The 15,911-nt window shown below is 45.3% G+C and overlaps 3 protein-coding genes across 3 annotated transcripts in view; all 3 read right to left on the reverse strand.

Moving 5' to 3' along the window:
* LOC134815899 (cilia- and flagella-associated protein 53-like) overlaps window positions 1-15,911 on the reverse strand; it is an 889,273-nt gene that overhangs the window by 763,211 nt on the left and 110,151 nt on the right. The window lies entirely within an intron of this gene.
* The window catches only part of LOC134815896 (probable ubiquitin carboxyl-terminal hydrolase MINDY-4), a 623,521-nt gene that overhangs the window by 491,730 nt on the left and 115,880 nt on the right, over window positions 1-15,911 (reverse strand). The gene's annotated exons all lie outside the window — the stretch shown is intronic.
* LOC134814742 (dmX-like protein 2) overlaps window positions 156-15,911 on the reverse strand; it is a 131,615-nt gene continuing 115,859 nt past the window's right edge. Inside the window, exons 23-36 of the mRNA XM_063822939.1 lie at window positions 12,598-12,742; window positions 8,183-8,318; window positions 7,841-8,037; window positions 6,952-7,035; window positions 6,440-6,523; window positions 4,790-4,922; window positions 4,465-4,556; window positions 4,227-4,309; window positions 3,952-4,073; window positions 3,279-3,429; window positions 1,520-1,707; window positions 1,267-1,349; window positions 852-957; window positions 156-337 (exon numbers count right to left, since the gene is read on the reverse strand). Of these exons, the coding sequence (XP_063679009.1) occupies window positions 246-337; window positions 852-957; window positions 1,267-1,349; window positions 1,520-1,707; window positions 3,279-3,429; window positions 3,952-4,073; window positions 4,227-4,309; window positions 4,465-4,556; window positions 4,790-4,922; window positions 6,440-6,523; window positions 6,952-7,035; window positions 7,841-8,037; window positions 8,183-8,318; window positions 12,598-12,742 (1,696 nt within the window). The 3' untranslated portion in view covers window positions 156-245. The remainder of the gene's footprint in view (window positions 338-851; window positions 958-1,266; window positions 1,350-1,519; window positions 1,708-3,278; window positions 3,430-3,951; window positions 4,074-4,226; window positions 4,310-4,464; window positions 4,557-4,789; window positions 4,923-6,439; window positions 6,524-6,951; window positions 7,036-7,840; window positions 8,038-8,182; window positions 8,319-12,597; window positions 12,743-15,911) is intronic.

Here is a 15,911-nt window from a genome sequence, read left to right on the forward strand (position 1 = left end):
ATTGCTGAAATATCATGAGAAATTCGTCAAATTGCAACTGTAGAGTGTAGAGGGAAAAGACAATTTCCTAATTATCAAACTTTAGACACTTTATAAATATAATTAGCAGTCTCCAGTAAAATACGCTTATCAATGATCACAAACGAGGATTCTTTCTTAAGATCAAATCACGGAGACGTAAATCCCAAAATCGAGAATGTTTTTTGTTCAGAAAACTAAATCTAGAAATGTTATTGGTGGTCAGATCAAATATCAGAAATTAGTCGTATCTTAACTTCACCATCAGCTCCACAGGAAACAAGGTGGTTAGTCGAGTCTACCTGAAGCTTCATCACTCCTGAAACAAGGTGGTTAGTCGAGTCTACCTGAAGCTTCATCACTCCTGAAACAAGGTGGTTAGTCGAGTCTACCTGAAGCTTCATCACTCCTGAAACAAGGTGGTTAGTCGAGTCTACCTGAAGCTTCATCACTCCTGAAACAAGTTGGTTAGTCGAGTCTACCTGAAGCTTCATCACTCCTGAAACAAGGTGGTTAGTCGAGTCTACTCCTGAAGCTTCATCACTCCTGAAACAAGTTGGTTAGTCGAGTCTACCTGAAGCTTCATCACTCCTGAAACAAGGTGGTTAGTCGAGTCTACCTGAAGCTTCATCACTCCTGAAACAAGGTGGTTAGTCGAGTCTACTCCTGAAGCTTCATCACTCCTGAAACAAAGTGGTTAGTCGAGTCTACTCCTGAAAGTATTGAAGTAGTAAAACTACATTTGTATGAATATGTGATCACCACAGTACAAACCACCTTACTGATGCAGCAGCCCCCGAACCCCCGAACCCCCGAACCCAGATCCCACATACCTTTCAGAGATCCCCCAGGCAGGTTTGAGAAGAGTTTTGTGCTTTTGTGGCCCTCTGCAAAACTGAAGCTGTGCTGATCACCTCCAGATCCACCAAAACTCCAGCTCTGATAGGGAAATGTATTAGAGTAGTGTATAGTGTATAGTGTATAGTGTGTAGTGTGTAGTGTGTACTGTGTAGTGTATAATGTATAGTGTATAGTGTGTAGTGTATAGTGTGTAGAGTATAGTGTATAGTGTATAGTGTATAGTGTGTAGAGTATAATAGTGTATAGTGTATAGTGTATAGTGTATAGTGTATAGTGTGTAGGAAGATATGGAGCAAGGGACATTTATTACACGCTAAGCATGGGAAAGTAGTGCACAATGTTACCTTGATTACACGCTAAGAATGGGAAAGTAGTGCACAATGTTACCTTGATGTCCCCCTCTGAGCTGCCGGTGAAGTACTGCTCTTCGTCAGGGCTGAGACAAATACTCCTTATTGCACTGTCGTGAGCTGTGGGGAGACAATGTTATATATTACTTCTCACATTCACGTGACTACTCGGCATGCAACCACCTGGTTTTTATTTTAAAATTCGTCTACCAACGGCCAAGGCGCCGACTGAAAACCTTAAACCCTCTATCAAGCCGTAAAGATAAAATTAAAAGTGTATTTTAACGAACCAGTGAACATGTGCTGAAGCTTCCTCTGTCTAACATCAAATATACAGACGTCTCCTTTAGAACCCGCGCTAATGAGAACCTGCCTCTTGGAACTGTAGCAGCACACCATAGCTCCCATCTCGTGGGCCTGGAACTTCTTTACTGCACACTCAGTGGGGGGCAGCAGTGTGTCCCATATCACCACATTCCTGAAGGGGACACATTAGGGGGGGGGGGGGGGGGCAGCAGTGTGTCCCATATCACCACATTCCTGGAGGGGACACATTAGGGGGGGGGGGGGGGTGCAGCAGTGTGTCCCATATCACCACATTCCTGGAGGGGACACATTAGGGGGGGGGGCAGCAGTGTGTCCCATATCACCACATTCCTGGAGGGGACACATTAGGGGGGGGGGGGGGGGGTGGGCAGTAGTGTGTCCCATATCACCACATTCCTGGGGGGATACATTAGGGGGGGGGGGGGGGTAGCAGTGTGTCCCATATCACCGCATTCCTGGAGGGGACACATTAGGGGGGGGGGGCAGCAGTGTGTCCCACATCACCACATTCCTGGGGGGGGGGGGCACATTAGGGGGGGGGGGGGGGTAGCAATGTGTCCCATATCACCGCATTCCTGGGGGGGACACATTAGGGGGGGGGGGGGGGGCAGCAGTGTGTCCCATATCACCACATTCCTGGAGGGGACACATTAGGGGGGGGGGGGGGGGGGGCAGCAGTGTGTCCCATATCACCACATTCCTGGGGGGACATATTAGGGGGGGGGGGGGGGGCAGCAGTGTGTCCCATATCACCACATTCCTGGGGGGGGGGGGGACACATTAGGGGGGGGGGGGGCAGCAGTGTGTCCCATATCACCACATTCCTGGAGGGGACACATTAGGGGGGGGGGGGTGCAGTGTGTCCCATATCACTACATTCCTGGGGGGGACACATTAGGGGGGGGGGGGCAGCAGTGTTTCCCATATCACCACATTCCTGGAGGGGATACATTAGGGGGGGGGGCAGTAGTTTGTCCCATATCACCACATTCCTGGGGGGGATACATTAGGGGGGGGGGGGTAGCAGTGTGTCCCATATCACCGCATTCCTGGAGGGGACACATTAGGGGGGGGGGGGGGCAGCAGTGTGTCCCACATCACCACATTCCTGGGGGGGGGGGCACATTAGGGGGGGGGGTAGCAATGTGTCCCATATCACCGCATTCCTGGGGGGGACACATTAGGGGGGGGGGGGGGCAGCAGTGTGTCCCATATCACCACATTCCTGGAGGGGACACATTAGGGGGGGGGGGGGGCAGCAGTGTGTCCCATATCACCACATTCCTGGGGGGACATATTAGGGGGGGGGGGGCAGCAGTGTGTCCCATATCACCACATTCCTGGGGGGGACACATTAGGGGGGGGGGGGGGGGCAGCAGTGTGTCCCATATCACCACATTCCTGGGGGGGGGGGGACACATTAGGGGGGGGGGGGGGGCAGCAGTGTGTCCCATATCACCACATTCCTGGGGGGACACATTAGGGGGGGGGGGGCAGCAGTGTGTCCCATATCACCACATTCCTGGAGGGGACACATTAGGGGGGGGGGGGCACATTAGGCCACTACAATTCTTCATGTAGTGCATTCTGGGTTTGGACAGGATATGCCCGTTTAAAATATTTCCATCACGTTACATTACATACTTCTATATTATATAGTGTAAATATTAAATAGTGTATAGTGTATAATGTATAGTGTATAGTGTATAGTGTATTATATACCTGTTATTAGAGCTGCTGCCCACACTAGCTAACACAGAAGCAGAGCCCAGGAAGGCAAAGTCTCTAGTAGCCCTGTCGTGGCAGTTGAGTACACAGTACGGTGTCAGAGAGCTGACTGTCGTGTGCCACAACCCTATCCCTCCGTTTGTATCTGGGAGTGGCACATTTGTATTATAGACCTTTTCTACTTTCCTATCAGCAGTAGTGTTTGGTGGGGGGGGGGGGGGGGCAGCAGTGTTTGGTGGGGGGGGGGGGGGGGCAGCAGTGTCTGATGAGGGGGGCAGCAGTGTCTGGTGAGGGGGGGGGGGGCAGCAGTGTTTGGTGGGGGGGGGGGGGGGGGCAGCAGTGTCTGGTGAGGGGGGGGGGGGCAGCAGTGTTTGGTGGGGGGGGGGGGGGGGGGCAGCAGTGTTTGGTGGGGGGGGGGGGGGGGGCAGCAGTGTTTGGTGGGGGGGGGGGGGGCAGGCAGCAGTGTCTGGTGAGGGGGGGGGGGGGGGCGCAGGGTCTGGCGAGGGGGGCAGCAGTGTCTGGTGAGGGGGGGAGGGCGAAGTGTCTGGTGAGGGGGGGGGGGGCAGCAGTGTCTGGTGGGAGGGGGGGGGGCAGCAGTGTTTGATGGGGGGGGGGGGGGGTGCAGTGTCTGGTGGGGGGGGGGGGGGGGCAGCAGTGTCTGGTTTACCTGACAGTCCGAACTTAGCCCCCAGAGGACCGAATCTGACACTGGTTACGCGACCTCTAGTGCCACTGAGACCGTACTTCGCCAGGTGGTGAGGGTAACCAAACTCCCACAGCTTCACGTATCTGAAACAGACAGTCAAGGTACAACAGCACTGAGCAGAGGTAGCAACTACCAAACAAGGATAAAGATGAGAGGAATGAGAAGTGTGTGGGCAGTGTAGTGTATAGTGTATAGTGTATAGTGTGTATAGTGTGTATAGTGTACAGTTTACTGACCCGTCAGTGTTGCCGGTAAGGTAGAGAGGTAGTTCACTGTGGGCAGTGGAGCACCTTACTCCGGACTCCTGGCGCTTCAGGAGCTGAAATCAGTCCGCTTTAGTAACCTGTAGTCTCTCTCTCTCTCTACAGGTACAGAGAGAGAGAGAGAGAGAGAGAGAACCTGTAGTAATCACAGGATTCATATAACTGTTCACAATTCAGAAACATTTTAGTCTCAATAAATCTAGGTAAAAACCTGGTTAAAAACTTCAACGTGACTGTCGGAGCTGATCGACGACTGTTCTGATATATGATGATTTTTTCTTGGCTTGTTGTCATCATTCGAAACTGAAAAGAATCACGTTTTAACCTCATCTTCTGTCATAATGAAATAAAAGATATCCTTGTGTTTGAAGCACAAGCAATCCACGTGGTTACTAAGGTTACTAACGTGGTTACTAAGGTTACTAACACGTGGTTACTAAGGTTACTAACGTGGTTACTAAGGTTACTAACACGTGGTTACTAAGGTTACTAAGGTGGTTACTAAGGTTACTAAGGTGGTTACTAAGGTTACTAACTGATAACAAAGGGCGAGTTGTTCCCCTCCTCGTTTCCCTCCTCCTTCACTCCTCTGTCTCTATCTAGACAGGTCTTCACATCTATCTCTAGAATCTCTCTGAGTGTTGTTACCACCATCATGTTCACTCGGTTCTGTAAGACAGCTAACTTAATATCACTAATCATCACTAATCATCACTAATCATCACTAATCATCACTAATCATCACTAATCATCGCATTCCTGGAGGGGACACATTCCTGGAGGGGACACATTAGGGGGGGGGGGGGGCAGCAGTGTGTCCCACATCACCACATTCCTGGGGGGACATATTAGGGGGGGGGGGGGGCAGCAGTGTGTCCCATATCACCACATTCCTGGGGGGACATATTAGGGGGGGGGCAGCAGTGTGTCCCATATCACCACATTCCTGGGGGGGGGGGGGGGGGGGGGGGGGACACATTAGGGGGGGGGGGGGGGGCAGCAGTGTGTCCCATATCACCACATTCCTGGAGGGGACACATTAGGGGGGGGGGGGTGCAGTGTGTCCCATATCACCACATTCCTGGGGGGGGACACATTAGGGGGGGGGGGGCAGCAGTGTGTCCCATATCACCACATTCCTGGAGGGGACACATTAGGGGGGGGGGGGGGGTGGGCAGTAGTGTGTCCCATATCACCACATTCCTGGGGGGGATACATTAGGGGGGGGGGGTAGCAGTGTGTCCCATATCACCGCATTCCTGGAGGGGACACATTAGGGGGGGCACATTAGGGGGGGGGGGGGGGGGGGTAGCAATGTGTCCCATATCACCGCATTCCTGGGGGGGACACATTAGGGGGGGGGGGGGGGGGGGCAGCAGTGTGTCCCATATCACCACATTCCTGGAGGGGACACATTAGGGGGGGGGGGGCAGCAGTGTGTCCCATATCACCACATTCCTGGGGGGACATATTAGTAATCATCACTAATCATCACTAATCATCACTAATCATCACTAATCATCACTAATCATCACTAATCATCACTAATCATCACTAATCATCACTAATCATAACTAATCATAACTAATCATCACTAATCATCACTAATCATCACTAATCATCACTAATCATCACTAATCATAACTAATTATCACTAATCATCACTAATCATCACTAATCATCACTAATCATCACTAATTATTACTTGTGCCCGATTCAATCCTAGTATAAACTGATCTAGCAAGCACAACCTTAATTCCATATTAACCTATATATAATAATATATCGTTTTATTTTTCATTTCTAGTAATTCACAGCTATAAAAGGGACAAAACTCTTGAGATCTGTCACTCAGAACTTGATACATCAATTATCAAATACAATTCTATTAAAGTCTCTGTTTTCGTATTGTTTGAAGACAAGAGCCATAAAGTATATTCTCTTGAGAAAGTTTATGTGTATTGTGTCAGTCGGTCTGTTGGTTTATTCGTCTGTTCATTGTCAGCATGTCGGTCTAATTTCACATTTCATCGTCAGATTCAGATGTCAAATAAGATAAAATATCTTCAAAGAACGACTTTCGTCGCACCCTTTTCTTCGCTACCTGTCAAAATGCAGATTAATGACATGCTGCAAGAGGAGGAGCGAGTTAAATATCTTATATCTTATTACTTTACTCCTAGTACCTGGTAGCAGGAGAAGGAGGAGACCCCGTCTGTTCCTCTAAAAGCGGTCCTAACTCCGTGAGAACAAGGCTCCTCTCCTAACACCTGGTAGAGTAAGGGTCAGGTGTAAATATACAGCAGCTTAACATACAAAATGGTCATAACTCAGCCAAATTTTGAGCAATGAACTTGAAACTTTGGGAACGGTTTTAAATTAGCAAGCCAAATGTGTGAAAAAAATTGTGAGTTCTTAGCTTAAAGCGTTCTCATTTTATGAAGACAATAGTGAAAAAGAGGGAGTGCCACGCCACGCCCACTGTAATTGGGCGTGGCTTACAAAACTTTCAGGAAATCTAAGTTTGACCCATATGTATAATCTCTGAAATTTTGGTGCAATTTGGAGACGAATTACGTGAGTTATTAAGAAGTTAAGAGGTTGCGTAGTCACTTTTGGGCCACCCTGTATAAACAGTCAGATGTAACCAACACCAGCTTAACATTATCCTGTCTAACTGAAGAAGAACAATTTTTACCTCTGGTTCTTTAGTCTGCAGATAGTCGGTTATCGGTGTCTCTGTTGCCAGTTTGTGCCACAACATCCTAGCTTGCAATGACGTCTGAAACAAAAATATAAATGTCAAATACTCACATTTAAGAACAGACATATAGAAGAAGTGAAAGTATTGATGCAGACAGCAGGACCCCCCCCCCCCCCCCCCCCATACAGAACTATATTGCTAACGGTACCGCGACAATTGACCCCTCGACAATTGACCCCCCGACAATTGACCCCCCGACAGGGTCAGGTTCAGGGTTAGGGTTAGGGTCCTGGGTCAGGGTCAGGCCCTGGCCCTGGACCTTGACCCTGATCAGGGTCAAGGTCAGGGTCAGGGTCAGGGTCAGGGTCAGGGTCAGGGTCAGGGTCAGGGTCAGGGTCAGGGTCAGGGTCAGGGTCAGGGTCAGGGTTAATTGTATTAAATTATATTGTCGGGGGGTCAATTGTCGGGGGGTCAATTGTCGGGGGTCAATTGTCGGGGGGTCAATTGTCGTATACTAAGTCCTAGATTTCGCGACAATTGATCCCAGTGTAATTACATAGGGGGTCAATTGTCGGGGGGTCAATCGTCGGGGGGTCAATTGTCGGGGGGGGGGGGGGGGGGTCAATTGTCGGGGGTCAATTGTCGGGGGTCAATTTTCGGGGGGTCAATTTTCGGGGGGTAATTGTCAGAAGGTCAATTGTCGGGGGGTCAATTGTCGGGGGTCAATTGTCGGGGGGTCAATTGTCGGGGGGTCAATTTTCGGGGGGTCAATTGTCGGGGGTTCAATCGTCGGGGGGTCAATTGTCGGGGGGGTCAATTGTCGGGGTCAATTTTCGGGGGGGTCAATTGTCGGGGGGTCAATTGTCGCCCACCCATCGCTGACCTGAGTGTGCTGTCTGAAAGGAGAGCAGTTAGGTTCCGCAAGACTCTGCTGTAAGGAGTAGCCAGGTGCTAACGGAGGAAGCAAGTCAGAGGGACATCCCTCAGGGTAAGCTCCTTCTAGTTGTTCTAGAAGGTTCTCCGCCCACCCGTCCAGAGTCTTCATACTGCACGCTAGCAAGGGGGACATCCCTGCTAAATCTACGGAGGTGCGTATTTTTAGAAATGCATAATCATTCGTATTTGCCAAATCTGACCGATTGAGATTATTCTACATGGGCAAGTCTTGCCGAGAATTTAACACAAAATCTGTCTACATCGAGACTCAAGCGAAAAGAATAGTAACCTGAGGGAATGATGCCGATATCGGTTAAGAAGGAAAGTATCTTGTCCTGGACGTGTATTACAGACATGAGTCTCATGAGGCGCCAGCTGTAGCAACTGTAATCCTCTGGATCATCCCCTTCATCGTCCAGCGTCTCCTAGCAACGTTATTTTACATTTTATATCTTAACATTATTCTACAGCGTCTCCTAGTAACGTTATTTTACATTTTATATCTTAACATTATTCTACAGCGTCTCCTAGCAACGTTATTTTACATTTTATATCTTAAAATTATTCTACAGCGTCTCCTAGCAACGTTATTTTACATTTTATATCTTAACATTATTCTACAGCGTATCCTAGCAACGTTATTTTACATTTTATATCTTAACATTATTCTACAGCGTCTCCTAGCAACGTTATTTTACATTTTATATCTTAACAATATTCTACAGTGTCTCCTAGTAACGTTATTTTACATTTTATATCTTAACATTATTCTACAACGTCTCCTAGCAACGTTATTTTACATTTTATATCTTAACATTATTCTACAGCGTCTCCTAGCAACGTTATTTTACATTTTATATCTTAACATTATTCTACAGCGTCTCCTAGCAACGTTATTTTACATTTTATATCTTAAAATTATTCTACAGCGTATCCTAGCAACGTTATTTTACATTTTATATCTTAAAATTACTCTAAAACGTCTCCTAGCAACGTTATTTTACATTTTATATCTTAACATTATTCTACAGCGTCTCCTAGCAACGTTATTTTACATTTTATATCTTAAAATTACTCTAAAACGTCTCCTAGCAACGTTATTTTACATTTTATATCTTAACATTATTCTAAAGCGTCTCCTAGCAACGTTATTTTACATTTTATATCGTAACATTATTCTACAGCGTATCCTAGCAACGTTATTTTACATTTTATATCTTAACATTATTCTACAGCGTATCCTAGCAACGTTATTTTACATTTTATAACTTAACATTATTCTACAGCGTCTACTAGCAACGTTATTTTACATTTTATATCTTAACATTATTCTACAGCGTCTCCTAGCAAAGTTATTTTACATTTTATATCGTAACATTATTCTACAGCGTATCCTAGCAACGTTATTTTACATTTTATATCTTAACATTATTCTACAGCGTCTCCTAGCAACGTTATTTTACATTTTATATCTTAACATTATTCTACAGCGTATCCTAGCAACGTTATTTTACATTTTATATCTTAACATTATTCTACAGCGTCTCCTAGCAACGTTATTTTACATTTTATATATTTTATATCTTAACATCTTACTACCTTATCGGACCTTATTTGGACGGACATTACATGAACGGACATATATATAATATATAATATATATATATATAATAATTATGAACGGACATTAATATGAACGCTCGAAGGCATTCAAAACCATCAAAAATCCGAATTTTTTTCAATTTTTTTGACGTTTTTTCAATTTCAGCAAATGATTTTTGAATCCATTTTTTATACAGTAAGTAAGGAAAGCAGTCATTGAGCAGTAAAAATGTTAAAATATATGTACATGATCAGTGTCTAATATCACATATCATCTTCATCAAATGGGGTTTCGTGCATGAAATAGTCCATGCTTAAAGCATCAGTGATTTCTAGCTTTATCAAACTACCCCGGTCCTGCATTTCAGTGTTAACTTTTACAATCCATTCGGCGTGAAGTGGTTTTATCATAGACAACTTTAGGTTAACCTTAACATCACGTGGAGCTTTCCTAGCACTGTTCCATTACCGCCCCCGAGTAATATGAACTATAACAACGTCGGAAAATGTCCTTGGAAACACGATTTACCGTAATATCTAGAGGCTGGAACAAGTTTGTCATGTTGGCGGGGACTAGTTCATGAACTATGTTGTTGAGTGCCATAATTTCGTTGACTTTTTTCCGCCAAGTCATGACCCTTGAAAACATCATATACTAGTAGAGTTTTCTGTGCCTCCGGCAGACCAAGGAGAAACTTTCCATCGTTAACTTACGGCACAATAAAGTTCTCAAAGTTGTCATACATCATATTCTGGACAAAAAGTTCGAAATATGGAAAAATTTTAACGGACTTTAACTTGGACGGACATTAATTGAACGGACTTTATTTGAACGGACATTAAGATGAACGCTAGGGCCTCCAGCGTTCAAGTAATGTCCGTCCAAATAAGGTCCGATAAGGTATATATAAAGCGAGACGATATTCTACCAGACCCAATTGAAAACCCTTGAGCGTTATGGGGGTATGAACACCCTCGATAGTAACCACATCCTTTTTAAATCCGCTGGAGCTTAGTGTTTAGTTTATTTATTTTATTTAACATGATCTTAGCCTATAAACCCGTGTTTAGTTTACAATATTGCTATCAGAGACGTGTTATATTCATTACTATTTAATTATTTTTACTGTTTGATTCAGAGAAATCTAGCTTTTTCCGAGAAACTAATTTTTAATAGATTAGATAAGATGTACTCAGCCATTCTTTTCGTTTGATTATTACTCAGTATGTTTTAGTTTTGTACCGTTTTAAGTCACATAGTTTTGTACGTCTTCCTAAGATTTGTTTTCCTTTCCTAGTTTGTAAGTTATTTTAAAGATTTGTGTATATTCCAGTTGCTTTTAAAACAATTTTATCTCAGATAACGATGTTTAATAAATGATGCAAAGAATTTCGAAGATCTAATCAACACCGAATTTTAATGTGTAGGAGTACAGCAACGAAATATATATATATATATCTGTTACCATTTAACTGATACCACGACTTCAAGTTTAACAAGACTTTCTGCAAAACCCGTGGGAGATATACTTTTGAAATTTTTTTGGCTGGGTCGAATGAATTTATGGCCTTTTGGTCAGTATTATGGCCAAGGAATAAATTATTTATGTCCCGAAAATGGATCCAAAACTTTTCGTTTTGTTAATATTTCTGCTGTGAGCTTCCTCCGACCCAAATCAAACTTCCAGCACCTCAATCGTGTCATTTGCCATCTATAGTTGACTGACTAATTGATTTCGGGTCAGAAATTCGGTCAAAACTGTAAAATTTCGGCCCTGGAAATTTCAGCTTCAAAAACTGAAAATGGGACAGAGTATGGGACAGTATGAATTTCCACTTTTTTTCGAGATTTCGACTTCCAGTACCCCAATTTGGTTTCATACCATCATCAATTAACTGACTAATTGGTTTTTGAGCAAAAATTTCATCCAATCTGTCAAATGTGTCATCAGAAATGTTCATATCTGAAAATGGGACAGACTTTTGAAAATACAACTTTTCGTTTTGTTAAACTTTCTGCTGTCAGCTTCCTCCGACCCAAATCAAACTTCCAGCACCTCAATCGTGTCATTTGCCATCTATAGTTGACTGACTAATTGGTTGCGGGTCAGAAATTCGGTCAAAACTGTAAAATTTCGGCCCTGGAAATTTCAGCTTCAAAAACTGAAAATGGGACAGAGTATGGGACAGTATGATTTTCCACTTTTTTTTCGAGATTTCGACTTCCAGTACCCCAATTTGGTTTCATACCATCATCAATTAACTGACTAATTGGTTTCTGAGCAAAAATTTCATCCAATCTGTCAAATGTGTCATCAGAAATGTTCATATCTGAAAATGGGACAGACTTTTGAAAATACTACTTTTCTTTTTGTTAAACTTTCTGCTGTCAGCTTCCTCCGACCCAAATCAAACTTCCAGCACCTCAATCGTGTCATTTGCCATCTATAGTTGACTGACTAATTGGTTGCGGGTCAGAAATTTGATCAAAACTGTTAAATTTCGGCCCTGGAAATTTCTTCTTCAAAAACTGAAAATGGGACAGTATGATTTTCCAATTTTTTTCGAGATTTCGACTTCCAGTACCCCAATTTGTTCATACCATCATCAATTAACTGACTAATTGGTTTCTGGGAAAAAATTTCATCCAATCTGTCAAATGTGTGATCAGAAATGTTCATATCTGAAAATGGGACAGACTTTTGAAAATACAACTTTTCGTTTTGTTAAACTTACTGCTATCAACTTCCTCCGACCCAAATCAAACTTCCAGCACCTCAATCGTGTCAATTGCCATCTATAGTTGACTGACTAATTGGTTGCGGGTCAGAAATTCGGTCAAAACTGTAAAATTTCGGCCCTGGAAATTTCAGCTTCAAAAACTGAAAATGGGACAGAGTATGGGACAGTATGATTTTCCAATTTTTTCGAGATTTCGACTTCCAGTACCCCAATTTGGTTTCATACCATCATCAATTAACTGACTAATTGGTTTATTTTTTGGGAGATTTTCAGCAAGATCAGATTTCCAAAGAAATGGGAACAAAGTATAATAAAAAGGGTAGCTCTTTAAAACAATGCTGAACTGAAACGGTAGCTAACCTCACAGTCGCTATCAACTTCAAACATGTTGGAAGTATCAAGATGTTGCTCTCTGTTGAAGAACTCGACCAGTGACATGCAGGGTGGTAAGAAGGTCTCCCTCACCGTCACAACACCCTCTTGAGAGATACGAGGTCCTTTCACTCTGTGTGATTAACTATATTACCATCCACATTATCATTCATTATCCATATTTAATCCTAGCCAGAAATCACATTTGTTCAGTTAAAAGATCTACATACCTGATCCTCTCCCCCATCATAGAGATTAGAGACCCTCTTGTTAGGGGGTCTAGGAGAGTTAGTGTCTACATACCTGATCCTCTCCCCCATCATAGAGACCCTCTTGTTAGGGGGTCTAGGAGAGTTAGTGTCTACATACCTGATCCTCTCCCCCATCATAGAGACCCTCTTGTTAGGGGGTCTAGGAGAGTTGGTGTCTACATACCTGATCCTCTCTCCCATCATAGAGACCCTCTTGTTAGGGGGTCTAGGAGAGTTAGTGTCTACATACCTGATCCTCTCCCCCATCAAAGAGACCCTCTTGTTAGGGGGTCTAGGAGAGTTAGTGTCTACATACCTGATCCTCTCCCCCATCATAGAGACCCTCTTGTTAGGGGGTCTAGGAGAATTAGTGTCTACATACCTGATCCTCTCCCCCATCATAGAGACCCTCTTGTTAGGGGGTCTAGGAGAGTTAGTGTCTACATACCTGATCCTCTCCCCCATCATAGAGACCCTCTTGTTAGGGGGTCTAGGAGAGTTAGTGTCTACATACCTGATCCTCTCCCCCATCATAGAGACCCTCTTGTTAGGGGGTCTAGGAGAGTTAGTGTCTACATACCTGATCCTCTCCCCCATCATAGAGACCCTCTTGTTAGGGGGTCTAGGAGAGTTAGTGTCTACATACCTGATCCTCTCCCCCATCATAGAGACCCTCTTGTTAGGGGGTCTAGGAGAGTTAGTGTCTACATACCTGATCCTCTCCCCCATCATAGAGACCCTCTTGTTAGGGGGTCTAGGAGAGTTAGTGTCTACATACCTGATCCTCTCCCCCATCATAGAGACCCTCTTGTTAGGGGGTCTAGGAGAGTTGGTGTCTACATACCTGATCCTCTCCCCCATCATAGAGACCCTCTTGTTAGGGGGTCTAGAGAGTTAGTGTCTACATACCTGATCCTCTCCCCCATCATAGAGACCCTCTTGTTAGGGGGTCTAGGAGAGTTAGTGTCTACATACCTGATCCTCTCCCCCATCATAGAGACCCTCTTGTTAGGGGGTCTAGGAGAGTTAGTGTCTACATACCTGATCCTCTCCCCATCATAGAGACCCTCTTGTTAGGGGGTCTAGGAGAGTTAGTGTCTACATACCTGATCCTCTCCCCCATCATAGAGACCCTCTTGTTAGGGGGTCTAGGAGAGTTAGTGTCTACATACCTGATCCTCTCCCCCATCATAGAGACCCTCTTGTTAGGGGGTCTAGGAGAGTTAGTGTCTACATACCTGATCCTCTCCCCCATCATAGAGACCCTCTTGTTAGGGGGTCTAGGAGAGTTAGTGTCTACATACCTGATCCTCTCCCCCATCATAGAGACCCTCTTGTTAGGGGGTCTAGGAGAGTTAGTGTCTACATACCTGATCCTCTCCCCCATCATAGAGACCCTCTTGTTAGGGGGTCTAGGAGAGTTAGTGTCTACATACCTGATCCTCTCCCCCATCATAGAGACCCTCTTGTTAGGGGGTCTAGGAGAGTTGGTGTCTACATACCTGATCCTCTCTCCCATCATAGAGACCCTCTTGTTAGGGGGTCTAGGAGAGTTAGTGTCTACATACCTGATCCTCTCCCCCATCATAGAGACCCTCTTGTTAGGGGGTCTAGGAGAGTTAGTGTCTACATACCTGATCCTCTCCCCCATCATAGAGACCCTCTTGTTAGGGGGTCTAGGAGAGTTAGTGTCTACATACCTGATCCTCTCCCCCATCATAGAGACCCTCTTGTTAGGGGGTCTAGGAGAGTTAGTGTCTACATACCTGATCCTCTCCCCCATCATAGAGACCCTCTTGTTAGGGGGTCTAGGAGAGTTAGTGTCTACATACCTGATCCTCTCCCCCATCATAGAGACCCTCTTGTTAGGGGGTCTAGGAGAGTTAGTGTCTACATACCTGATCCTCTCCCCCATCATAGAGACCCTCTTGTTAGGGGGTCTAGGAGAGTTAGTGTCTACATACCTGATCCTCTCCCCCATCATAGAGACCCTCTTGTTAGGGGGTCTAGGAGAGTTAGTGTCTACATACCTGATCCTCTCCCCCATCATAGAGACCCTCTTGTTAGGGGGTCTAGGAGAGTTAGTGTCTACATACCTGATCCTCTCCCCCATCATAGAGACCCTCTTGTTAGGGGGTCTAGGAGAGTTAGTGTCTACATACCTGATCCTCTCCCCCATCATAGAGACCCTCTTGTTAGGGGGTCTAGGAGAGTTAGTGTCTACATACCTGATCCTCTCCCCCATCATAGAGACCCTCTTGTTAGGGGGTCTAGGAGAGTTAGTGTCTACATACCTGATCCTCTCCCCCATCATAGAGACCCTCTTGTTAGGGGGTCTAGGAGAGTTAGTGTCTACATACCTGATCCTCTCCCCCATCATAGAGACCCTCTTGTTAGGGGGTCTAGGAGAGTTAGTGTCTACATACCTGATCCTCTCCCCCATCATAGAGACCCTCTTGTTAGGGGGTCTAGGAGAGTTAGTGTCTACATACCTGATCCTCTCCCCCATCATAGAGACCCTCTTGTTAGGGGGTCTAGGAGAGTTAGTGTCTACATACCTGATCCTCTCCCCCATCATAGAGACCCTCTTGTTAGGGGGTCTAGGAGAGTTAGTGTCTACATACCTGATCCTCTCCCCCATCATAGAGACCCTCTTGTTAGGGGGTCTAGGAGAGTTAGTGTCTACATACCTGATCCTCTCCCCCATCATAGAGACCCTCTTGTTAGGGGGTCTAGGAGAGTTAGTGTCTACATACCTGATCCTCTCCCCCATCATAGAGACCCTCTTGTTAGGGGGTCTAGGAGAGTTAGTGTCTACATACCTGATCCTCTCCCCCATCATAGAGACCCTCTTGTTAGGGGGTCTAGGAGAGTTAGTGTCTACATACCTGATCCTCTCCCCCATCATAGAGACCCTCTTGTTAGGGGGTCTAGGAGAGTTAGTGTCTACATACCTGATCCTCTCCCCCATCATAGAGACCCTCTTGTTAGGGGGTCTAGGAGAGTTAGTGTCTACATACCTGATCCTCTCCCCCATCATAGAGACCCTCT

The sequence above is a fragment of the Bolinopsis microptera genome, chromosome 5 (assembly GCF_026151205.1).
Source record: "Bolinopsis microptera isolate Bmic1 chromosome 5, MBARI_Bmic_1.0, whole genome shotgun sequence".
NCBI lineage: Eukaryota > Metazoa > Ctenophora > Tentaculata > Lobata > Bolinopsidae > Bolinopsis > Bolinopsis microptera.